At 40.2% G+C, this 26,073-nt stretch overlaps 1 protein-coding gene across 1 annotated transcript in view; it reads right to left on the reverse strand.

The window, feature by feature from the left end:
- HPS5 (HPS5 biogenesis of lysosomal organelles complex 2 subunit 2) overlaps positions 1–26,073 on the reverse strand; it is a 182,174-nt gene that overhangs the window by 34,573 nt on the left and 121,528 nt on the right. The window contains exons 16-20 of the mRNA XM_053720662.1: positions 14,732–15,246; positions 6,751–6,871; positions 4,525–4,680; positions 2,951–3,070; positions 1,850–1,963 (exon numbers count right to left, since the gene is read on the reverse strand). Of these exons, the coding sequence (XP_053576637.1) occupies positions 1,850–1,963; positions 2,951–3,070; positions 4,525–4,680; positions 6,751–6,871; positions 14,732–15,246 (1,026 nt within the window). The remainder of the gene's footprint in view (positions 1–1,849; positions 1,964–2,950; positions 3,071–4,524; positions 4,681–6,750; positions 6,872–14,731; positions 15,247–26,073) is intronic.

Genomic DNA, 26,073 nt, shown 5'->3' on the forward strand with positions numbered 1-26,073 from the left:
TGGCAATGTCACAACACCCATGAAACTCAGAAGTGCCTGTCTGCTGCAGGGAGCTAGATGGGGGGTGGGGGGTTAAGTATTCAAACCCCTTGAGCTCAGATCCCCCAAGACCCCAAATTTCAAAGCCCATGTTTAAAATACTCCCCCTATATAATCTGTAGTAGCTAAGTGACCATTGTTGTAATAATATTGATCACCTGGCATGAATAAATGTGCATTTATTTGTGTGCAGGTCTTAGTTTGAATCTGCTGTAAAACAAAAACAAATATACAATATGTGAAAAATGGAAAAAAACTATCTACTACAGGGCTTAACTAAATGTGAAAAACAGCTAAATACTCCAGCTCAGCACAGGGGTGCAATAGGAAAATACTCTGCGTTAAAGCATTTTCTTAACACAATTGAGATCCATAGCCAAATGGGTGGTTAATGGAACAGTGTACATTAATAGTGTTTCTCCTTTAATGTGTTCCCAATTATTTATTTTACATACTGGAGTGTATTGCATTGTTTACAAATAGCTCCTTCACCTTTATTTTCTCATTTGAAATAACATATTTTGTCTATTGTTTCCCCACCTATAATGAACATTTTTTAACTTAAAGGGACATTAAACCCAAAAAATGTCTTTCATTATTCAGATAGAAAAGACAATTTTTAAAAAGTTTCCAATTTACTTCTAATATCAAATTTGCTTTTTTCTCATGCTATTCTTTGTTGAAGGGATACCTAGGTAGGTAGCGTGCACATGCCTAAAGCTCTACATGACAGGAAATAGTGCTGCCATCTAGTGCTCTTGCTAATGAATAACATTGTTGCAAAACTGCTGCCATTTTAGAGCTGCAGACACGTGCATACTCATAAGCTTACTTTACTGCTTTTCTACAAAGGATAACAAGAAAATGAATAATATTTGAGAACAGAAGTAAATTGGAAAGTTGTTTAAAATTCTATGTTCTATCTGAATCATGAGAGGAAAAAAAATTGGGTTTTATGTCCCTTTAAGTTCTGGTTAAACAAAACCCCTGTAAACAAGATTAGATAAAATAACGCTCCTACTGGGGGGCTGTGACAGAGAGTTACTAAAATGTTCATTTTGCATTCTTCTCTTGGGCTTTGAGTAAACAGCAAAAAAGTTAAGGAGGACTTAGATATTAGACAAAAGATAATTAGGTCTGCTTTCCCTGCTAGCTCAACACATTTCATTGGGTTGTGGTTTCAATTAGCAGTAACAGTTAATTCATATACAAAATGATACCTTAAAGGGACAGTAAAGTCACAATTAGACAGAGAATACAATTTTAAACAACTTTCCAATTAATTATATTATTTAATTTGCTTCCTTTTTGTTATCCTTTGTTGAAAGATTTATCTAGGAAAGCTCAGGAGCAGCAAATAACCTAGGTGGCTGCATATAGATAAATCAATTGTTATTGGCTCACCCATGTGTTCAGTTAGAAACCAGTAGTGCATTGCTGCTCCTTCAACAAAGGATACCAAGAGATCGAAGCACATTTGATAATAAAAGTAAACTGGAAAGTTGTTTAAAATTGTCTGTTCTACCTATAAGAACAAAATGTGGGTTTCATGTCCCTTTAAGGGACAATTTCCCATACACTTTAAAACACTGCAGCAGGTGCTATAAACACATTAAGGAGAAACCAATTTTACTGTACGCTGTCCCTTTAACTTGGAGACGCCAGTACAACATCACAGAGGTCACACGTGTTAAACCATTTATAGGACTTTTATGACCCTTTAAAATCTAAGTAGCTATTTTGTAATTACAGGAAGTGTGCGTTTTCTTACAACACAATCAGTATTTTCACGCTGCTTAATTCTTCTTACCCAAATGATTTACAAATTGCTGACATTTTCTCTTTGGTTTCGAAGTCTGCTGGGAGTTTAATTAAAATCATTATGAGCTGTCCATAACCCCATGTAAATAAATGCGAGCGAGGCCTGAAATATACATAAGAGTATTCACATCACTGTAGGCATTACAAGCTCTTTAATGAAATAAATATATCTTGATAAAGTCTAGATCTCAGTCATTTTAGTTTTATGGGTTGTCAGAAAGAATAGAATATAATTAGGAGTCTCATGTTTGCTGTGTGGCAGTAACAGATGGCACTCAATTGTTCACTACAGTCATTTTTATACAGTACTCAGGTATAAAGGCACATTACAATAAATTATTCAAGCATCTGCCCAAATATGAAACCAGAGCGCAATCGGTGCTTCAGTTCCATATGAGGGCAGATGTCAGATCGTTACACAGTGACACTGTCTGTGTCACTGTCTGCAACGATCAACTGCTGGTGATGGCAGGAAGTGCAGGGTGGAATCCGGGAGGCGGTGGGTGGCTCAACAGCGGAAGGGGGAGGGAATAATAGAAGTGTGGTGCGCAGCTGCAATTAGTGGCCTTCTAATTACCAAAAAGCCATATATATCTGCTATTTCTGAAGAAAGGGGATCCCACAGAAGCTTTTACAACCATCTGTGCCATAATTGCACAAGCTGTTTGTAAATACTTTCAGTGAAAAACCCAAAGTTTGTGAAAAAATAACAACCATTAATTTATTTTGCATTTGGCGGTGAAATGGTGGCATGAAATATACCAAAATGGGCCTAGATCAATACCTTGGGTTGTCTGCTTAAACAATATATATATATATATATATATATATATATATATATATATATATATATATATATATATATATATATATATATATATATATATATATATTTATTTATATATATATAATAAAATAAAAAGGATTTATTTCTGTTTAAATGGAGTGATAGCAAACATGCTAAACATTCTCTGTATTTTGTTTTTCTCTGAAAGTCCCAGTAGTGAAGGGATTAAAGAAGGTGAGAGGTTAATATTGATCAATTCATCTTAGATTTAAATATACAGAGAACATTAGATTTAAAGCCAACCTGGGATTTCCCTCAGGATCCACTGTATTTTTTGTTTGAGGGGCATCATGGGAAACTGCCAAAAGAAGCCAATCCAACTTTAAAGACTCAGGTTGTGCAAGAGTCTGTAGTAAAGACAACCTGTAGGATAGAAAATAAAGTGTCCTGATGCTTACAGTAATCTAGTTAGTTGTAACTTTCACTTTATTTCACCATCATTCCCCGTTTCACAGATGCTGACCATATAGACAGTGTGTGCCATAATAAGCTATTATCATCATCATCATCTAACAAAATAACTCATCTGCCCATAGGGACATTTTTTATATTTAAAAGGCACATTAAAGAAATATTAAAGATTAATTTTGCTTTTAAATCCATAATTTATACTCCCAATTTATAGCGTGTATTAAGCAAATAAAACCAGACGTATTATGGTGTGCAGAGAAGGCGTCAGCAAATTAGTTTGACTGCCACCTTGGGCATTTGTGCTACAGGTTTGCCACTACTGCCCTTATCACTACTTTATTTTGTCTTTTCACCCTAAATGTATTTCCTTGAGTCTTATTTTAACCCTTTCACACGTGGTTTACTTTTATTTTTAGCTTTACAATTTTTTTCCTTTATGATTTAGATAGAACATACCATTTTAAACAATTTTCCAATTTACTTCTTTATCTATTTTAATCAGTTCTGTTGGTATCCTTTGTTGAAAAGCATACCTAGGTAGGCTCAGGAGCTGGGAGCTAGATGCTAATTGGTGGCTGCATATATATGCTTCTTGTTATTGGCTTACTGATGTGTTAAGCTATCTCCCAGTATTGCATTGTTCCTCCTTTAACAAAGAATACTAAGAAAATGCAGCAAAACTGATATTAGAAGTAAATTAGAAATTTGAAAAGTTATTCGCTATCTGAACCATGAAAGAAAGGTTTCATACTCAATGTCCTTTTAGGATAAAAGGCCTATATACTTGATCAGTGATGAACAACCACCTAACACATGAGGGCCGCAGATGAATTATATAGAAGCCTTACAGACCGCATATAACGTTTATAGGTATTAACCACACAAGTGATACATTTCCTAAACTCAGATTTAAGTAAGGTTGCAGGATACACACTGTTTTCTGTTTTCCCCTCCAAATAGCTTTTTTGAGTTGTGGCCAACTTGTTTGTACCTTTTCCATAAATCCTCAAACACATATATCCCCAGGAGCCAAAAAACTAATGCAGAGGGCCGCATGTGGCTCAGGGTCTGCCAGTTGGAAATCCCTGCACTAGATGATTATAAACTCAGGGACAAACCCACAAGGTCACATTATATTGTCTTATGTAATGTACATTTATGTAAAAAATATTCTCTTTGTGCCACGCTCCCTAGAGGCCAAAAATCAAAATGCTGCAAATTGTCTACACCAGTTACTTGATTTGCAGCATTTGTAGGCTGAGAATTTGCTTTTTGTTCTCTTTAGGGAGCGTGAGACAAAGCACAATTTTACTATAAAGCAAGAGCCGTTTCATATTCTTTAAATAACGTATGTGAGATTCCATTGCTACCTGCGTAAAGAGTTTTTATTGAGACAAAACGCTTACCTCTGTTCCTCGGGTTTAGATTTGATTAGGCTATCCAGATATGCTAAGAAGTGTCCTGGATTTTCTTTGCAAATCTGATTTATATCCACCGGTAAAACTGAAGGATACAACTTAACAAAGGATCTGACGGCAGATTCACCGTACTTTTCATAAATCCTACAAGAAGAAAGAAAACAAACTATTAAATTTGTATGCTTTCTTTTTCTCTATATATTAAAAGGGATAGATAGGTAAAGATGCATCACTGCATTTCAACTTTAAATAGACGCATTGTTGCAATATATTTCCATTAGCAAAAATGCTTCTAGTAAAAGTCATTGCTGTTTTTCAGCGGCACATATGCTGTGAGGGCCCGTGCACCACTATTCAAGCACAGATAGTTGCTGGTGCTGTGACTTGTACCTGTGAAGACTTCGAGGCCTATGTATCAAAGGTCTTGCGGACATGATCACAAGAGCTGCTGGTGCAATGCCCCCCCTGCAGACTCGCGGCCAATCGGCCGCCAGCAGGGAGGTGTCAATCAACCCGATCGTACTTGATCGGGTTGAATTGTGGCGATTCCTGTCTGCCTGCTCAGAGCAGGCGGACAGGGTTATGGAGCAGCGGTCTTTAGACCGCTACTTCATAACTGCCATTTCTGGCGAGTCTGAAGACTCGCCAGAAACACGGGCCCACAAGCTCCATACGGAGCTTGATAAATGGCCCTCTTCATTTGTGATATAAACCACTGTTGGCTCTTTGAGAAGTTCATGATTTGGATAGAACACAACATTTTAAAAACAACTTTACAATTTGCTTTTATTACCAAACTTGCTTCATTCTTTTAGAATCCTTTGTTGAAGGAGCACTGAGAAGCTATACACTACCGGGAGCTAGCTGAACACATCAGTAAGTCAATGACAAGAGGCATATATGTGCAGCTACCAATCAGAAGTTATCTCCACAGCTCCTAAGCCTATATGCTTTTCAACAAATTATACCAAGGGACTGATTTACCAAGTGGTCAATCGGCCCCAATGCTTCTTATTCCGCACAAGCCTTCAAGCTCGCCGGAATCAGGAATTAAGAAGCAGCGGTTTTAAGACTACTGCTTCTTAACTCGTCCGCCAGCTCGGGTTGATTGACATCCCCTGCTATCGGCCAATTGGCCGCAAATCTGCAGGGGGCATCATTGCACAAGCAGTTCACCAGAACTGCTTGTCCAATGTTAAATGCAGACAGCGTATGCCGTCGGCATTCAGCGATGTCTGGCCGACATGATCCGCTACAGCAGATCATGTCCGCCAGACATTGATAAATCAGCCTCCAAGAGAACAAAGCAAATTATATAATACAAGTAAATTGAAATCTCTATCTGAATCATGATAGATGGCATTAATTTCACTTTAAAGGGACACTGTATTGGATACATTACATGCTTTAAATGTGTTAGATCATGTGACGTTTGGACAACTCTCTGTATTTTGAACAAAATATCAAAAAGAAAATGTTATTATTCCACTCAATGTCACATAAAGAAGTTAAATTGTTTACTTGCCCCCTGCAGCGTATACATATGGGACAAGAGGAAATTCCCAGCCCTGAATAGACATAAACAAATGTGTCCTAAATTTGCAATAAATTTCATTTTCTTGAAGAGATAAAAAAAATAAAAAAATCACTAGTCCGTATTAAACAGTTAGCTGTTGGTCCTGCCGTAGGAGGAGTAAAATAAGAGTTTGTCAGACTAATAATTTTACTTAGACAACATCACAATCATGGCAAAATTTTATTTTTATTTCATGTGTAAAAGCAAAACAAGAGAGACGATTCAGATCAATTTAAGAAAATGTAAAAAAAAAAAAAAAACACAACAGCTTCTTAACTCACTTCTATAATCAAATTGACCTGCTTTTTTAGTATCCTTTGCTGAAACGGAGCATACAATTAAAAACAAAATCCCAGTGTACTTCTGTTAAAAACACAGCTCCTATATAGTACCCAAGATACATGCACACTCCTGAGTCTATTTCACAACGCTCTCATAAACTAGCTGTTTTATAAAAGGACAGCAAGAGAAAAAAGTAACATTTGATAACGTAAATTGGAACGTTTTTAATTCTACTCTCTATCATGAAAGTTTATTTTTGACTTCCATGTTGCTTTAAAGGGTTTTTTGACAAACATATAGCCTACATGGAGTTGCTGAAAACAAACAAAAAACAAACAATATATATGAAGAGCTACCTGGACACATGCGCCAATAGGAGAGGGCTATCCCAGGGGTCCTCCTCCCTTAATATCTTTATGACTTTCACCAAATCTCCGTTTTCTATTGCTATAGTGACAGAGCTGGGACCAATCAGCTCTACAAAAGAAAAGCATGTGTTAGTACAAACAGTGATATTTAGTGATGAGAGGGTTTGATGGATCCCAGAAACTAGAGAACCACAGCTATTAAAACTTCACTTCAGATTCAGCTCCAAAGTTTAAAAGTGTAGATTTTTTTTCACTTAAAGGGACATGAAACCTCAAAAATGTCCTTTTGCGGTTCAGATATAGTATACAGTTTTAAATAACTTTCTAGTTTATTTTGTTTATCAAAAAAGTTATTCATTCTCTTTGTATCTTTTGTTGTAAAGCAGGAATGTAAGCTTAGGACCATTCACATGTCTGGAGCACTATATGGCAGTAGTTTTAAAAGAATGTTATTTAGCAGCACTATTTCTTGCCATGTAACGCTTCAGACATCTACCTAGGTATCTCTTCAAAACAGAATACCATGGGAACCAATCAAATAAGATGGTAAGTAAATTGGAAACTTTTTTTGTATGCTCTGTCTGAAACACAAAATAATTTTTTGGGGTTTCATATCCCTTTAACTAATAATATTAATTTCTTTATTATCTTGGTACTGTATCTTTATTTGAATGTAAGTTTAGGATCCGGCCCATTTTTGGTTCAGCACCTGAGTAGCGCTTGCTGATGGGTGGCTACATTAAGACACTGATAGAAAGTTGCTTAAAATTGGCTGCTCTATCTGAATCATGAAAGTTTAATTTTGACTAGACTGTCCCTTTAAATCATTTAAAAACATTCTGAGTAATTTTTAACATGGCTAAACCTTACAAACACAATTATATAATATTTAATCTGTGTACACGTTTAAAAATGCGATGTGAATTTATTTATGTGGTTTATTAACATGTCAAATGAGCATATACCGGACTTTGCATTGCTTTTTTTTTTACTAAATAGCCAAAAAGTGCAACTCAAAATATGCACAAATATCTTCCCAAGGTGTTGAATTTGAAAAGTCAAAACAAATTTTTTGACAAACTAGAGGGAAAGAAAATTTATGCTTACCTGATAAATTTGTTTGTTTCTTTCTCGACACGGTGAGTCCACGGATCATCAATTACTGTTGGGAATATGGCCAGCAGGTGGAGGCAAAAAACCCCACAGCAAAGCTGTTAAGTATCACTTCCCTTCCCACAATCCACAGTCATTCGACCAAAGGAAAAGGAGAGAAAGGAAAGAACACAAGGAGCAGAGGTGATTGTTTTCTTTCTTAAGACATGGTGAGTCCACGGATCATAAATTACTGTTGGGAATCAATACCCAAGCTAGAGTACACAGATGATAAGGGAGGGCAAGACAGTAATCTAAACAGAAGGCACCACTGCCCTCAGAACCTTTCTCCCAAAAGAAGCCAGCCGAGGCAAAAGTATCAAATTTATAGAATTTAGAAAAAGTGTGCAATGAAGACCAAGTCGCAGCCTTACAAATCTGTTCTACAGAGGCCTCATTCTTGAGGGCCCAAGAAGAAGACACCGCCGTAGTGGAATATGCTGTAATTCTCCCAGGAGGCTGCTCTCCATCAGTCTCATAAGCCATACGAATAACACTTCTCAAACAGAAAGAAAGAAGAGGCAGTAGTTTTCTGGCCCTTACGTTTACCAGAAAAACAAACAAATAAACAACGCAGAAGACTGACGAAAGTCCTTCGTAGCCTGCAGATAGAATTTAACATTCTTTATGAGAAGAAGGATTAGGACAGAGAGAAGGAACAACAATTTCTTGATTAATATTTTTGTCCAAAACAACCTTAGGAAGAAAACCAAACTTGGTACGGAGAACTGCCTTATCTGCATGGAAAATAAGATAAGGAGATTCACACTGCAATGCTGAGAGTTCAGAAACCCTCTGAGTAGAAGCGATAGCAATAAGAAATAAAACTTTCCAAGATAATAACTTAATATCTAAGGAATGCATAGGCTCAAATGGAGCCTGCTGCAAAACTTTAAGAACAAGATTAAGGCTCCAAGGAGGAGCAACTGATTTAAACACAGGTCTGATTCTGACCAGGGCCTGACAGAAGGATTGTACATCCGGCACATCCATCAGACTCTTGTGCAGCAGAATGGATAATGAAGAAATTTGCCCTTTGAGGGTACTAACTGATAACCCCTTCTCGAGGCCTTCCTGGAGAAAAGATAAGATCCTTGGAATCCAGACTAATCCAAGAATATTCTTTAGACTCACAACAATAAAAGATATTTACACCATATCTTATGGTAAATCTTCCTAGTGACAGGCTTACGAGCCTGAACCATGGTCTCAATGACCGCATCAGAAAATCCACACTTGGCTAAAATTAAGCGTTCAATCTCCAAGCAGCCAGCTTCAGAGAAACGAGATTAGGATGAAGGAAGGGTCCCTGAATCAGAAGGTCCTTCCTGAGAGGTAGTCTCAATGGAGGAAGGGACGACATCTCTACTAGATATGCATACCAGATCCTGCGAGGCCAGGCAGGAGCTATAAGAATTACAGATGCTCTCTCCTGCTTGATCCGAGCAATGACCCGTGGAAGGAGAGCAAAATGGAGGAAAGAGATATGCCAGGCTGAAGTTCCAAAGAACTTCCAGGGCATCTATCAGAAAAGCTTGAGGATCCTTCGACCTCAAGCCGTACTTTGTGAGCTTGGTGTTCTGATGGGATGCCATCAGATCCAATTCTGGTAACCCCCATTTGGTTGTTAACCTGGAGAACACTTCCGGATGGAGTTCCCACTGAAAAGTCTGTCTGCTCAGAAAATCTGCTTCCCAATTGTCCACTCCTGGGATGTGGATGGCAGAAAGAGAGCAATTGTAAGCGTCCGCCCACTGGATGATCTGTGTCACCTCCTTCATGGCTAGGGCACTCCGAGTTCCCCTTTGGTGGTTGATGTAGGCCACAGAGGTTATGTTGTCTGTCTGGAACCTGATGGCTCAGGCTAAGGCTAGCTGTGTCCAAGTGATCAAGGCACTGAAGATCGTTCTCAACTCCAGAGCAGATTCCTCCCAAGACCAAAGTCCCTGCGCCTTCAACGAGTCCCAGACTGCTCCCCAACCCAACAGGCTGGAACTCATAGTCACAATTACCAAAGAGGGTCTCTGAAAACACGTCCGCTGGGACAAATGTTCTTGAGACAGCCACCACAGAAGAGAGTCCCTTGTTGCAAGGTCTAGAATTATTTTCTGAAATAGAGCTGTATAATCCCCGTTCCCCTGAGCGAGCATGCATAGCTGAAAAGGTCTCAAATGGAACTATGTCCATGGAAGCCACCATCAACCCGATTACCCCCATGCATTGGGTCACAGATGGTCGTGTCGCCAACTGTAGGGACAGACAGGTGGACAGAATTTTTGCTCTCTTGACCTTCATCAGAAATTTTTCATAGCTAGATAATCTATAAGGGTTCCTAAGAAGGTCATTCTTGTATTTGGAGCAAGTGAACTTTTTCCCAGATTGATCTTCCAACCAGGGGAACGAAGAAACGCCAACAAGATCCTTGTATGAGATTCTGCTAGTTGAAAGGATGGTGCCTGAACCAGAATGCCGTCCAGATAAGGCGCTAGTGCAATTCCCTGAGATCGAATTACTGCCAATAGAGCTCCCAGGACCTTTGAGAAAATTCTGGCGACTGTGGCGAAGCCAAATGGAAGCGCTACAAATTGAAAATGTTTGTCTAGATAGGCAAACCTCAGATATTTGTGATGATCCCTGTGAATGGGAACATGCAGGTACGCATCCTTCAGATCTATGGTTGTCATGAATTGACCTTCTTGAATCAGGGGCAGAATGGAGCGGATAGTCTCCATCTTAAAGGGCGGTACTCTGAGGAACTTGTTTAGTAGCTTTAAATCTAGAATGGGTCCGAAAGTTCCCTCTTTTTTGGGAACCACAAACAGGTTTGAGTAAAACCCGAGGCCCTGTTCCTGATTTGGGACAGGCACTATCAATCCCAAGAGGGAAAGGTCTTGTACACATTTCAAGAACGCCTCTCTTTTTATCTGGTCTACAGATAATCTTGAGAGGTGGAACCTGCCTCTTGGAGGAAAGGACTTGAACTCTAGCTTGTATCCCTGAGAAACAATATCCACTGCCTACAGGTCTGGGACATCTAGCTCCCATGCCTGCATGAACTGATAGAGCATGCCCCCCACTTGATCCGGTCCTGGATTGGGGGCAACCCCTTCATGCTGACTTGGATTCAGCTGCGGGTTTCTTGGATTGCTTCCCCCTGTACCAAGACTGACCGGGCTTCCAAGAGGGCTTAGACTGTTCATGTTTGGTAGAAGCAGGGAAAGTCTTACCTCTGAAATTACGAAAGGAATAAAAAGAAGACTGACATCCCTTCATCTTGTTCTTCTTGTCCTGCGGCAGAAAAGATCCTTTACCACCCGTGATATCGGAAATAATTTCTGCCAACGCTGGCCCCAACAAGGTATTTCCTTTGTAAGGGATTGCCAAAAGCTTAGGATTTGGAAGAAACATCAGCAGACCAAGATTTAAGCCATAGCGCTCTATTTGCCAAAATAGCAAAGCCAGATATTATGGCTCCCAACTTGATGGCCTGCAAAGAAGCATCAGTGATGAAGGAATTAGCTAACTTTAAAGACCTTATCCTATTCTGAATCTCCTCCAAAGAAGTTTCAGCTTGCAGGGACACAGACAAAAGCGTCAAACCAATAGGCTGCCGCACTGGTTACTGTAGCAATGCACACCGCCGGTTGCCATTGTAACCCTTGATTAGTATACATCTTCTTTAAAAAGGCATCCAGCTTTTTATCCTTAGGATCCTTGAAAGAACAACTATCTTCAATAGGGATAGTAGTTCTCTTAGCCAAAGTAGAAATCGTCCCTTCTACTTTGGGAACCGTCTGCCACGACTCCTTGATGGAGTCAGCGACCGGGAACATCTTTCTAAAGACAGGGGAGGGGGAAAAGGTTATTCCTGGCCTCTCCCATTCCCAGGAAATAATCTGTATGGCACATTCTGGCACTGGGAACACCTCCCCAAGAGAGGGAACATCAAAGTATCTATTTAATTTACTCGACTTTTTAGGGTTGACAACGATAGGCGTATCAGAGTCGTCCAAGGTAGCTAAAACACAGAGCTTGAATCTGAAGTAAACCACTTGAGCATCAGAAGCAGGGCTTACACTATCTGAATCTGAGAGTTCACCCTTAGAGGCTACTGATTTATGGGAAAGAGTAACTTGGCTAGCCTGAGACGGATCAGATGCCTTACTGTCTGAGTCCAAAAACTTCCTCTTACGCCTCCCTTGCAACATAGGGATGGTCACTAGCGCCTCAGATACCGCTGAGGAAACCTGGGCTGCAATTTCAGCTTTCAGAAATACCCCATCAGGGGATAGAGAGGAAGCTGAGGGCACTGCGTGAGATGATGGCACAGTTTGGGACACATGTGGAGAAGGCTGTGGCATAGCCTGAACAGCATCCACTTGAGAGAATGGTGGCTCAGAATCAAAAATGTTATCTTTGTTAAATAAGGTTCTTTCTATACAAGAACTACAAAAGGGCAATGGAGGTTCCACTTGGGCATTCAAACAAAGTTTGCAGACCTCTACAGACATAGGCTCCAATTCCATATTGCAATAAAAGATTACACACACACAATTGCAAAAAAAAAGAAGAGAAAAGTTTTTATTTTTAAATTTCAATAAAAACGCAACTGTCTCTTTAAGATCTGTCAATCACAGAAACATACCCGCAATTAAGTTATCAAGAAAAACAACTTAATAAATAAGAATCCTTAAGAAGCAATATATTTAAACACTTTAATCCCCAAAATGTTTGAAACACCTCTTAGGCACCTCTACCCACAGCGCTATGCTGCGATGCCTACCTGACCTCCTCTAGTACTCTGGAACAGGCAGAGGCTAACAGGTAGTGAATACAGCGAAGAATCTTCCTAGCAGCCGAACAGGGGAGAAGGGGCCGTCCTTAATGATGTAACTATGCGGTCCGACGCTGGGAGCCATATTCATAAAATAAAAAGATTGAAACTGAAAGATTCCATTAACCAAGACCTCCTCAATTGTTAAAACACAGCAGGAACCCCCTAAAAAAGTCGGATTCAGACTGAGCCACCAAAACATATGTTGAAACATAAAAAGTTTGCGAGTAAGATCCCTTAAACTAACAAACCTCTCATATGGTCCCCCACAGTGCCCTCCAACCTGCCTACATCATCCTCACACAGGAAGATGTTTGTCCCAGAATAAGATGCAGATCCAACTCTTAAGTGCCATAAATTGTGAGCAAGAATTAAAAAACGGCACTTACCTACACCTTGTCTGTCTGACAGGGAGACAGCACCAGGAATGAGAGTAAGCCGCTCCTCACAGAGTCCTGAGAATGAAAAGATGAACAGAGTAAGCCTACTCTGGCATACTATAGAGGGGCAGCAAAATTGTTAGGAAAGCGCAGTGGGGCCCACCTCACAAGTTCCTAACTGCTTTAAAACTACCACAGCCCTTCTGAAGAGACTGTCAGGGTTTTTTCCCTGCTTTGTTTGCCATATGCTGCTGGCAGCCATTTTACTCACCTCTCTTGCTGACTATGGTGCATAGTGTGCGATGCTGCTCATTTCTTGCACGCGCTTTTATGGCCAGACTGGTTTACATCATCCGTGTGAGACAGGTTGCAGTCTCAGAATTGTGATGTCATCACTTATTATTTAAAGGGCCTCTGTTCAGTATGCTTTGCCATTGCGTTGTCTCAGACCGGTTTGTGAGTTCCAGTGTATTACCTGGCTGTCCGACTTCCCTCCTGGTTCCTGATCGCTGCCTTGTTCCTGACTCTGCTGTTCTCCTTGTTCCTGATTCCGGTTCGTCTGACTACTCGCTTTGGCTCCTGACTCGTCTGGACTAGCAGCTCTGGTTTTGATTCCTGGCTTGTTTTTTGACCTGTGGACTTTTTTATAATTTTTTGCTATTAATAAAGGTGTGATTATTTTTGCACTTCTCGTCTCAGTCTGATTCCTGACACCCTGACACACTAACGTGGATACAGCTAAACCCTGATTGAAGGGGAAGGACAGAGCAAACCTGCTCAGGCTTCCAAAATAAAAAAATCTTGATTGAAGAATCTTCAACAGACACTTAAACATTTCACCTCCTCCTTGCACCTAAGGCAAAGAAAATGACTGGGGGTTGTGGGAAGGGAAGTGATACTAAACAGCTTTGCTGTGGTGCTCTTTGCCTCCTCCTGCTGGCCAGGAGTGATATCCTCAACAGTAATTGATGATCCGTGGACTCACCTTGTCTAAAGAAAGAAAATACAAAGCAATACATTTTAAAAAGTGATTGATAAATAATTTAACACACACAGACACACACACGGGTGGAAAAATATCACTATAGTTTAGTCAGTGTAGTATAGTTAGGGGATAAAAGCTTAAGCTACTAGCCCAGTGGGAAAATGGTTCTTGGTATAGACTTATTTTCCCAAATATGTTAAATTACTTTACATTTTCAGTGCACTTAGTGTGACTGCCTGGAAGTGATTAATCACTAATTGTCTCTAACTTGAAGGGGTTAACAGGTGGCTGCTCAGTTGTGTAAAAAAAATGAAATAAGAAACTAATAAAAATACGGAAATAGTCAGGGTCGGAGGCAAGATAGGCAGATTTTTGTACATAGGACAGCACAAAACCTAAACACAGGAAATGATGTTGGTAGTAAACAGTTGACCTGGAGAATAAAAAGCTGTGTGTACTCCTTATAAACGCTTTGCATTTGAAAAAGTAAACAAACTTAAGCCTCTGCATATTCTGAAATGTGCTATTGCACTCAAGGGATTTAGTCTAGATATGGAACGATTATAGTATTAGATAATATAAACAATGAGTTGAAATAAAATAAGTTTTGCTCATTACCCTGTAATCCTTGGATGAAGATTCCCCATACAATAGGGCAGTCATTATACCGGAGAATAATACATCTTTTCAATCGCTTAAGGTCTAGAAGAAAATAGTAATTCTGAATGAAGCTACAGGCTAGTTTTTCCAGTCCTGAAGACAGTGGCTCTGACTTATCCTGATCATTAGCAAATACTTTGAATTCCAGGCACAACATTGTTAATTGTGTTAAGTCTTTGTGCAGCGGTTCGTCAATGAGGCATGGCGCCCGCACAATGAACTGAACTGCTGGCTCTCCACCACCATCACAAACATTGTCTTTAATATCTTCAGCCTCGGATTTTCTTTCTGTGCTCTCATCCTGTGGGTCCTCGTCTTCTGATGATGAAGATGTGGAGATTGATGAAGTCTCATGGCTGGTGCTATCTTCAGCAGTAGAGCTAAATGCCTTTTCAAGGCAAGGGAGCCATTGATTTAAGATGTTCTTGACAGCTTCTGGATTAAATAACACATGTGGGTCTTGTATTTTGGATCTGTAAAAAAACAGCACACAGATATATTCTCATTTTGCACTGGATGCTGGCAAATAAAAACAGCTCAGGAGTTCTGCAACTATCCATCTATATGGATCTGCAAACAACAATGTTTTAAATGCATTTAACATTATATTTTATTAAGCAAAGTTTGAATAATTTTGCAGTCTGGTTACACACCCCTTGAAAAGCTTTTTGTGTGTTTTTTATCTTCTCTGCTTTGCTGTGTCTAACTAGAGACAGATATAAATGAGTTCCTGCACTGATTAAGCAGGGTTCTGAATTCCACAGAAAGTACTACAGCTTGTGGCATTGTACAAACTACAGATTTAAATTACATGATAATGAGGTAAAAGAATGAAAGTCCATTCCAAGTTTTTTTTTTTATTATGCATAAGTAAACATTTTATGTGGAATTACATTTTGTATTTAATTTACCTTTAAAAAACACTAAAGTCAAAATTAAACTTTTATTATTCAAATACAGCAGCAATTTTAAACAACTTTCCATTTTACTATCACTAATTATTACCAAATTTGCTTTGTATTCTTTGTTAAAGAGAATGATCAGGGAGCTAGCTACACATCTGGTGAGCCAATGACTAGAAGAATATGCGTTTAGCCACCAATAACCAGCTATCTCCCAGCAGTGCATCGTTACTATATTCTTCTATAAGCTTTATTCTTCTACAAAGGATGCCAAGGAAATGAAGAAAATTTGTTCATATGAATAAAGTGGAAAGTTGTTTAAAATTCAATGCTCTATCTGAATCATGAAACTTTAATTTTGACTTTGTTTAAAAAAAAAAAAAACCCTCAGATAATGGTTTATGTGCATAGAAGGCTACAAAAATTAGTATCCTCTAATATAAAAAGTAAATGCATGAACTGATCTGTAACATGTGTTGACTTTTTTTTCTGGGGATATTTAGTGTGCTTAGAAGTAAGAAATGCACTACGCATTTTTTTTTCAGTGCTCTCACAGCACTCTTCTATCAGAAGTCTGTCCTGTTAACTTTTCTTTTCACTGTTCTTGACACCTGAAGGAAGTATATAGTGGGCCAGATTATCTAAAAATCGTCAAGAAGACATGACATATTACAGTGACCCTCCCATAGGCAGAACTCCTTAAATTATCAAAGTAAAGGGTCTTAACCAATTATTCCCAGGGAGCTTCAAGAGTACCTGCACAGAAAGTAATGAAGCGCACTAAAATGCAGAATCTCGCAGGAGAAAGGAAATGTGACAGGGAGCACTCGTCACTAATAGCAACATTTTTTTATGCAAATACAAATTAAATTACACTGTATTCAGAGTAATTGCTTTGCATTTGTTGCTAGTTTTTCTACATATTTTTCTTTTTCACTTTAATATGCACAGTGTGTATTTTGAAACAAAGTCGCAAGCCTATATTCAGCAACATGAAACTACAAGACCTACAGGTGTAATATGCTTAGACAATTCCCATAACAATTGCGAGAAAACTTCATACATGTCCAAGAAATACCCGTTCATCCCACTTGCCAAAGCTAAAAGACTCATTTCACAATAGAAATATAAGGAACAATTTCAATTTACAAATCTCGCAGTATAAAATATATACATTTAGATCAACCTGCCATCAACCACTTATCACTGACAGATTGTTTGAGATCATCATGACTGAGCAGAACTTTAGATTATCAGGCCCCACATAAGGTGATCACAAGCTGAAAAACTTCTCTATGAAAACAAAAATGTTTACTGGCACCTACCCTACAGAAATAATGTTTGTAAAATCAAGTTCACACAATTAAAGTGTATTTTTTAATTGCGAGGAACATCTGTGATCCATCCTCCACTGTACTTGCCTGTTCCAGAGCAAACGTCTAAGGAGTCCTCTGATCTCCCCCACTTGCTCATTGTCTATGGGGTACATTGTAAAAAAAAAAAACATAATTGATGTAAGAACTTATCTGATAAATTCATTTTTTTCAAATTGGCAAGAGTCCATGAGCTAGTGACGTATGGGATATACAATCCTACCAGAAGGGGCAAGGTTTCCCAAAACTCAAAATGCCTATAAATACACCCCTCAACACACTCATACTTCAGTTTAACGAATAGCCAAGTAGTGGGCTGATAAAATAAGGAGTAAAAAAGCATACAAAAAAGAGGAAATGGAAATATAATTGTGCTTTTATACAAAAAAATCATAACCACCTGAAAAAGGGTGGGTCTCAAGGACTCTTGCCAATATGAAATAAGTGAATTTATCAGGTAAGTTCTTAAATAAATTATGTTTTCTTTCATGTAATTGGCAAGAGTCCATGAGCTAGTGATGTATGGGATAGAAATACCCAAGATGTGGAAGTCCACAGAAGAGTCACTAGAAAGGGAGGGATAAAATAAAAACAGCCATTTTCTGCTGAAAAAAATAAATCCACAAAAATTAAGTTTTTTCTTTCAATTTATGAGGAAAACTTATAACATTAGCAGAAGAATCAAACTGAAACAGCTGCCTGAAGAACTTTTACCAAAGACTGCTTCAGAAGAAGCAAATACATCAAAATGGTAAAATTTAGTAAATGAATGCAAAGAAGACCAAGTTGCTGCTTTGCAAATCTGATCAACAGAAGCTTCATTCTTAAAATCCCAAGAAGTGGAGACTGATCTAGTAGAATGAGCTGTGATCCTCTGAGGTGGGGACTGTCCCGCCTCCAAATAAGCTTAAAGGGACACTGAATCACGAAAGAAAAAAAATTGGGTTCAGATAGAGCATGCAATTTTAAGCAACTTTCTAATTTACTCCTATTATCAATTTTTCTTCGTTCTCTTGCTATCTTATTTGGAAAAGAAAAGAAGGCATCTAAGCTTTTTATTTTGGTTCAGAACTCTGGAAAGCACTTTTTTATTGGTGGATGAATTTATCCACCAATCAGCAAGGATAACCCAGGTTGGTCACCAAAAATAGGCCGGCATCTAAACTTACATTCTTGCATTTCAAATAAAGAAAATTTGATAATAGGAGTAAATTAGAAAGTTGTTTAAAATTTCATGCTCTTTCTGAATCACAAAAGAAGAAATTTGGGTTCAGTGTCCCTTTAATGAATCAAAAGCTTTAACCAAGATGCCAAAGAAAAGGCAGAAGCTTTCTAACCTTTACTAGAACCAGAGAAGACAACAAATAGACTAGAAGTCTTCCTGAAATCTTTAGTAGCTTCAACATAATATTTAAAAGCTCTGACAACATCCAAAGAAAGCAAAGATCTTTCAAGAGCATTTTTGGGATTAGGACATGAATGTTGTCAGAGTTCACAACCTTAGGAAGAAATTTAAAACGAAGTCCGCAAGACAGCCTTATCCTGATGGAAAATCAGAAAAGGAGACTCACAAGAGAGAGCAGACAATTCGGAAATTCTTCTAGCTGAAGAAAGTAGTTTAATATCCAAAGCATGCATAGGCTCGAAAGGAGTAGCCTGCAAAGTCTTCAAAACCAAATTAAGACTCCAAGGAGGAGAGCTTGATTTAATAACAGGCGTGATACGAACCAAAGCCTGAACAAAACAGTAAATATCAGGAAGCTTAGCAATCTTTCTATGAAATAAAACAGAAAGAACAGAGATTTGTCCATTCAAAGTACTTGCAAACAAACATTTATCCAAACCATCCTGAAGAAACTGTAAAATTCTAGGAATTTTAAAAGAATGCCAGGAGAATTTATGAGAACACCATGAAATATAGGTCTATAAATCTTTCTTGAAACAGACTTATGAGCCTGTAGCATTGTATTAATCACTGAGTCAGAGAAACCTCTATGACTAAGCACTAATTGTTCAATTTCCATAACTTCAAATTTAATGATTTGAGATCCTGATGGAAAAATGGCCCTTGAGACAGAAGGTCTGGTCTTAGAGGAAGTGGCAAAGGCTGGCAACTGGACATCCGAACAAGATCTGCATACCAAAACCTGTGAGGCAACGCTGGTGCTATCAGAAACACATACAATTGTTCCATAATGATCTTGGAGATCACTTTTGGAAGAAGAACTAGAGGTGGAAAGATATAAGCAGGTTGATAAAACCAAGGAACTGCTAAAGCATCCACTATCTCCGGCTGAGGATCAAGTTTCTTGTTTAGATGAGAAGCCATCAGATCTATTTCTGGAAGACCCCACATCTGTACAATCTGACAAAATACATCTGGATGGAGAGACCACTCCCCCGGATGTAAGGTCTGACGGCTGAGATAATCTGCTTCCCTATTGTCTACACCTGGGATATGCACCGCAGAAATTAGACAAGAGCTGGATTCTACCCAAGAAAGTATCCAAGATACTTCTTTCATAGCTAGGGGACTGCGAGTCCCACCCTGATGATTGACATATGCCACAGTTGTGATATTGTCAGTCTGAATACAAATGAATGGTTCTCTCTTTAACAGAGGCCAAACCTGAAGAGCCCTGAAAATAGCACAGAGTTCTAAAATATTGATTGGTAATCTCGCCTCTTGAGGTTTCCAAACCCCTTGTGCTGTCAGAGATCCCCAGACAGCTCCCCAACCTGAAAGACTTGCATCTGTTGTGATTACAGTCCAGGAAGGATGAACAAAAGAGGCCCCCTGAATTAAACGATGATGGTTTAACCACCAAGTCAGAGAGAGTTGAATGTTGGGATTTAAGTATATCAATTGTGATATCCGAGTATAATCCCTGCACCATTGATTCAGCATACAAAAATGTAGAGGTCTCATGTGAAAACGAGCAAAGGGAATCGCGGCCGATGCTACAGTCATGAGACCTAAAACTTCCATGCACATAGCCACTGAAGGGAATAATTGAGACTGAAGGTTTCAACAAGCTGAAACCAATTTCATTCGTCTCTTGTCTGTTAAGGACAGAGTCATGGACACTGAATCTATCTGGAAACCTAAAAAGGCGACCCTTGTCTGAGGAATCAAGAAACTCTTTGGTAAATTGATCCTCCAACCATGTCTTTGAAGAAACAACACTAGTTGATTTGTGTGAGATTTGGCTAAATGTAAAGACTGAGCTAGAACCAAGATATTGTCCAAATAAGGAAATACCGCAATACCCTGTCCTCTGATTACAGATAGAAGGGCACCGAGAACCTTCGAGAAGATCCTTGGAGCTGTTGCTACGCCAAATGGAAAAGTGACAAATTGTTGATGCTTGTCTAGAAAAGAGAATCTCAGAAACCGATAGTGGTCTGGAAGAATCGGAATGTGAAGATATGCATCCTGTAAGTCTATCGTGGACATATAAAGACCTTGCTGAACAAAAGGAAAAAACAGAATTTATGTTTACCTGATAAATTTCTTTCTCCAACGGTGTGTCCGGTCCACGGCGTCATCCTTACTTGTGGGATATTCTCTTCCCCAACAGGAAATGGCAAAGAGCCCAGCAAAGCTGGTCACATGATCCCTCCTAGGCTCCGCCTACCCCAGTCATTCGACCGACGTTAAGGAGGAATAATAGCATAGGAGAAACCATATGGTACCGTGGTGACTGTAGTTAAAGAAAATAAATTATCAGACCTGATTAAAAAACCAGGGCGGGCCGTGGACCGGACACACCGTTGGAGAAAGAAATTTATCAGGTAAACATAAATTCTGTTTTCTCCAACATAGGTGTGTCCGGTCCACGGCGTCATCCTTACTTGTGGGAACCAATACCAAAGCTTTAGGACACGGATGAAGGGAGGGAGCAAATCAGGTCACCTAAATGGAAGGCACCACGGCTTGCAAAACCTTTCTCCCAAAAATAGCCTCAGAAGAAGCAAAAGTATCAAACTTGTAAAATTTGGTAAAAGTGTGCAGTGAAGACCAAGTCGCTGCCCTACATATCTGATCAACAGAAGCCTCGTTCTTGAAGGCCCATGTGGAAGCCACAGCCCTAGTGGAATGAGCTGTGATTCTTTCGGGAGGCTGCCGTCCGGCAGTCTCGTAAGCCAATCTGATGATGCTTTTAATCCAAAAAGAGAGAGAGGTAGAAGTTGCTTTTTGACCTCTCCTTTTACCTGAATAAACAACAAACAAGGAAGATGTTTGTCTAAAATCCTTTGTAGCATCTAAATAGAATTTTAGAGCGCGAACAACATCCAAATTGTGCAACAAGCGTTCCTTCTTTGAAACTGGTTTCGGACACAGAGAAGGTACGATAATCTCCTGGTTAATGTTTTTGTTAGAAACAACTTTTGGAAGAAAACCAGGTTTAGTACGTAAAACCACCTTATCTGCATGGAACACCAGATAAGGAGGAGAACACTGCAGAGCAGATAATTCTGAAACTCTTCTAGCAGAAGAAATTGCAACTAAAAACAAAACTTTCCAAGATAATAACTTAATATCAACGGAATGTAAGGGTTCAAACGGAACCCCCTGAAGAACTGAAAGAACTAAATTGAGACTCCAAGGAGGAGTCAAAGGTTTGTAAACAGGCTTGATTCTAACCAGAGCCTGAACAAAGGCTTGAACATCTGGCACAGCTGCCAGTTTTTTGTGAAGTAACACCGACAAGGCAGAAATCTGTCCCTTCAGGGAACTTGCCGATAATCCTTTTTCCAATCCTTCTTGAAGGAAGGATAGAATCCTAGGAATCTGAACCTTGTCCCAAGGGAATCCTTTAGATTCACACCAACAGATATATTTTTTCCAAATTTTGTGGTAAATCTTTCTAGTTACAGGCTTTCTGGCCTGAACAAGAGTATCGATAACAGAATCTGAGAAACCTCGCTTCGATAAAATCAAGCGTTCAATCTCCAAGCAGTCAGCTGGAGTGAAACCAGATTCGGATGTTCGAACGGACCCTGAACAAGAAGGTCTCGTCTCAAAGGTAGCTTCCAAGGTGGAGCCGATGACATATTCACCAGATCTGCATACCAAGTCCTGCGTGGCCACGCAGGAGCTATCAAGATCACCGACGCCCTCTCCTGATTGATCCTGGCTACCAGCCTGGGGATGAGAGGAAACGGCGGGAACACATAAGCTAGTTTGAAGGTCCAAGGTGCTACTAGTGCATCCACTAGAGCCGCCTTGGGATCCCTGGATCTGGACCCGTAGCAAGGAACTTTGAAGTTCTGACGAGAGGCCATCAGATCCATGTCTGGAATGCCCCATAGTTGAGTGACTTGGGCAAAGATTTCCGGATGGAGTTCCCACTCCCCCGGATGCAATGTCTGACGACTCAGAAAATCCGCTTCCCAATTTTCCACTCCCGGGATGTGGATAGCAGACAGGTGGCAGGAGTGAGACTCCGCCCATAGAATAATCTTGGTCACTTCTTCCATCGCTAGGGAACTCCTTGTTCCCCCCTGATGGTTGATGTACGCAACAGTCGTCATGTTGTCTGATTGAAACCGTATGAACTTGGTCCTCGCTAGCTGAGGCCAAGCCTTGAGAGCATTGAATATCGCTCTCAGTTCCAGAATATTTATCGGTAGAAGAGATTCTTCCCGAGACCAAAGACCCTGAGCTTTCAGGGATCCCCAGACCGCGCCCCAGCCCATCAGACTGGCGTCGGTCGTGACAATGACCCACTCTGGTCTGCGGAATGTCATCCCTCGTGACAGGTTGTCCAGGGACAGCCACCAACGGAGTGAGTCTCTGGTCCTCTGATTTACTTGTATCTTTGGAGACAAGTCTGTATAGTCCCCATTCCACTGACTGAGCATGCACAGTTGTAATGGTCTTAGATGAATGCGCGCAAAAGGAACTATGTCCATTGCCGCTACCATCAACCCGATCACTTCCATGCACTGAGCTACGGAAGGAAGAGGAACGGAATGAAGTATCCGACAAGAGTCCAGAAGTTTTGTCTTTCTGGCCTCTGTTAGAAAAATCCTCATTTCTGAGGAGTCTATAATTGTTCCCAAGAAGGGAACCCTTGTTGACGGGGATAGAGAACTCTTTTCCACGTTCACTTTCCAGCCGCGAGATCTGAGAAAGGCCAGGACGATGTCCGTGTGAGCCTTTGCTCGAGGGAGGGACGACGCTTGAATCAGAATGTCGTCCAGGTAAGGTACTACTGCAATGCCCCTTGGTCTTAGTACCGCTAGAAGGGACCCTAGTACCTTTGTGAAAATCCTTGGAGCAGTGGCTAATCCGAAAGGAAGCGCCACAAACTGGTAATGTTTGTCCAGGAATGCAAACCTTAGGAACCGATGATGTTCCTTGTGGATAGGAATATGTAGATACGCATCCTTTAAATCCACCGTGGTCATGAATTGACCTTCCTGGATGGAAGGAAGGATAGTTCGAATGGTTTCCATCTTGAACGATGGGACCTTGAGAAATTTGTTTAAGATCTTGAGATCTAAGATTGGTCTGAACGTTCCCTCTTTTTTGGGAACTATGAACAGATTGGAGTAGAACCCCATCCCTTGTTCTCTTAATGGAACAGGATGAATCACTCCCATTTTTAACAGGTCTTCTACACAATGTAAGAACGCCTGTCTTTTTATGTGGTCTGAAGACAACTGAGACCTGTGGAACCTCCCCCTTGGGGGAAGTCCCTTGAATTCCAGAAGATAACCCTGGGAGACTATTTCTAGCGCCCAAGGATCCAGAACATCTCTTGCCCAAGCCTGAGCGAAGAGAGAGAGTCTGCCCCCCACCAGATCCGGTCCCGGATCGGGGGCCAATATTTCATGCTGTCTTGGTAGCAGTGACAGGTTTCTTGGCCTGCTTTCCCTTGTTCCAGCCTTGCATTGGTCTCCAAGCTGGCTTGGCTTGAGAAGTATTACCCTCTTGCTTAGAGGACGTAGCACTTTGGGCTGGTCCGTTTTTACGAAAGGGACGAAAATTAGGTCTATTTTTTGCCTTGAAAGGCCTATCCTGAGGAAGGGCGTGGCCCTTACCCCCAGTGATATCAGAGATAATCTCTTTCAAGTCAGGGCCAAACAGCGTTTTCCCCTTGAAAGGAATGTTTAGTAACTTGTTCTTGGAAGACGCATCAGCCGACCAAGATTTCAACCAAAGCGCTCTGCGCGCCACAATAGCAAACCCAGAATTCTTAGCCGCTAACCTAGCCACTTGCAAAGTGGCGTCTAGAGTGAAAGAATTAGCCAATTTGAGAGCATTGATTCTGTCCATAATCTCCTCATAAGGAGGAGAATCACTATCGAGCACCTTTATCAGTTCATCAAACCAGAAATATGCAGCTGTAGTGACAGGGACAATGCATGAAATGGGTTGTAGAAGGTAACCCTGCTGAACAAACATCTTTTTAAGCAAACCTTCTAATTTTTTATCCATAGGATCTTTGAAAGCACAACTATCCTCTATGGGTATAGTGGTGCGTTTGTTTAAAGTAGAAACCGCTCCCTCGACCTTGGGGACTGACTGCCATAAGTCCTTTCTGGGGTCGACCATAGGAAACAATTTTTTAAATATGGGGGGAGGGACGAAAGGAATACCGGGCCTTTCCCATTCTTTATTAACAATGTCCGCCACCCGCTTGGGTATAGGAAAAGCTTCTGGGAGCCCCGGCACCTCTAGGAACTTGTCCATTTTACATAGTTTCTCTGGAATGACCAACTTTTCACAATCATCCAGAGTGGATAATACCTCCTTAAGCAAAATGCGGAGATGTTCCAACTTAAATTTAAATGTAATCACATCAGATTCAGCCTGATGAGAAATGTTCCCTGAATCAGTAATTTCTCCCTCAGACAAAACCTCCCTGGCCCCCTCAGATTGGATTAGGGGCCCTTCAGAGATATTAATATCAGCGTCGTCATGCTCTTCAGTAACTAAAACAGAGCAGCCACGCTTACGCTGACAAGGGTTCATTTTGGCTAAAATGTTTTTGACAGAATTATCCATTACAGCCGTTAATTGTTGCATAGTAAGGAGTATTGGCGCGCTAGATGTACTAGGGGCCTCCTGAGTAGGCAAGACTCGTGTAGACGAAGGAGGGAATGATGCAGTACCATGCTTACTCCCCTCACTTGAGGAATCATCTTGGGCATCATTGTCATTATCACATAAATCACATTTATTTAAATGAATAGGAATTCTGGCTTCCCCACATTCAGAACACAGTCTATCTGGTAGTTCAGACATGTTAAACAGGCATAAACTTGATAAGAAAGTACAAAAAACGTTTTAAAATAAAACCGTTACTGTCACTTTAAATTTTAAACTGAACACACTTTGTTACTGCAATTGCGAAAAAACATGAAGGAATTGTTCAAAAATCACCAAATTTTCACCACAGTGTCTTAAAGCCTTAAAAATATTGCACACCAAATTTGGAAGCTTTAACCCTTAAAATAACGGAACCGGAGCCGTTTTAAGCTTTAACCCCTTTACAGTCCCTGGTATCTGCTTTGCTGAGACCCAACCAAACCCAAAGGGGAATACGATACCAAATGACGCCTTCAGAAAGTCTTTTCTAAGTATCAGAGCTCCTCTCACATGCGACTGCATGCCATGCCTCTCAAAAACAAGTGCGCCACACCGGCGCGAAAATGAGACTCTGCTTATGCTTTGGGAAAGCCCCTAAGAAATAAGGTGTCTAATACAGTGCCTGCCGATATTATTATATCAAAATACCCAGATAAAATGATTCCTCAAGGCTAAATATATGTTAATAATGAATCGATTTAGCCCAGAAAAGTCTACAGTCTAAATAAGCCCTTGTAAAGCCCTTATTTACGATCGTAATAAATATGGCTTACCGGATCCCATAGGGAAAATGACAGCTTCCAGCATTACATCGTCTTGTTAGAATGTGTCATACCTCAAGCAGCAAGAGACTGCACACTGTTCCCCCAACTGAAGTTAATTGCTCTCAACAGTCCTGTGTGGAACAGCCATGGATTTTAG

Source organism: Bombina bombina, chromosome 7 (assembly GCF_027579735.1).
Source record: "Bombina bombina isolate aBomBom1 chromosome 7, aBomBom1.pri, whole genome shotgun sequence".
Lineage (NCBI taxonomy): Eukaryota > Metazoa > Chordata > Amphibia > Anura > Bombinatoridae > Bombina > Bombina bombina.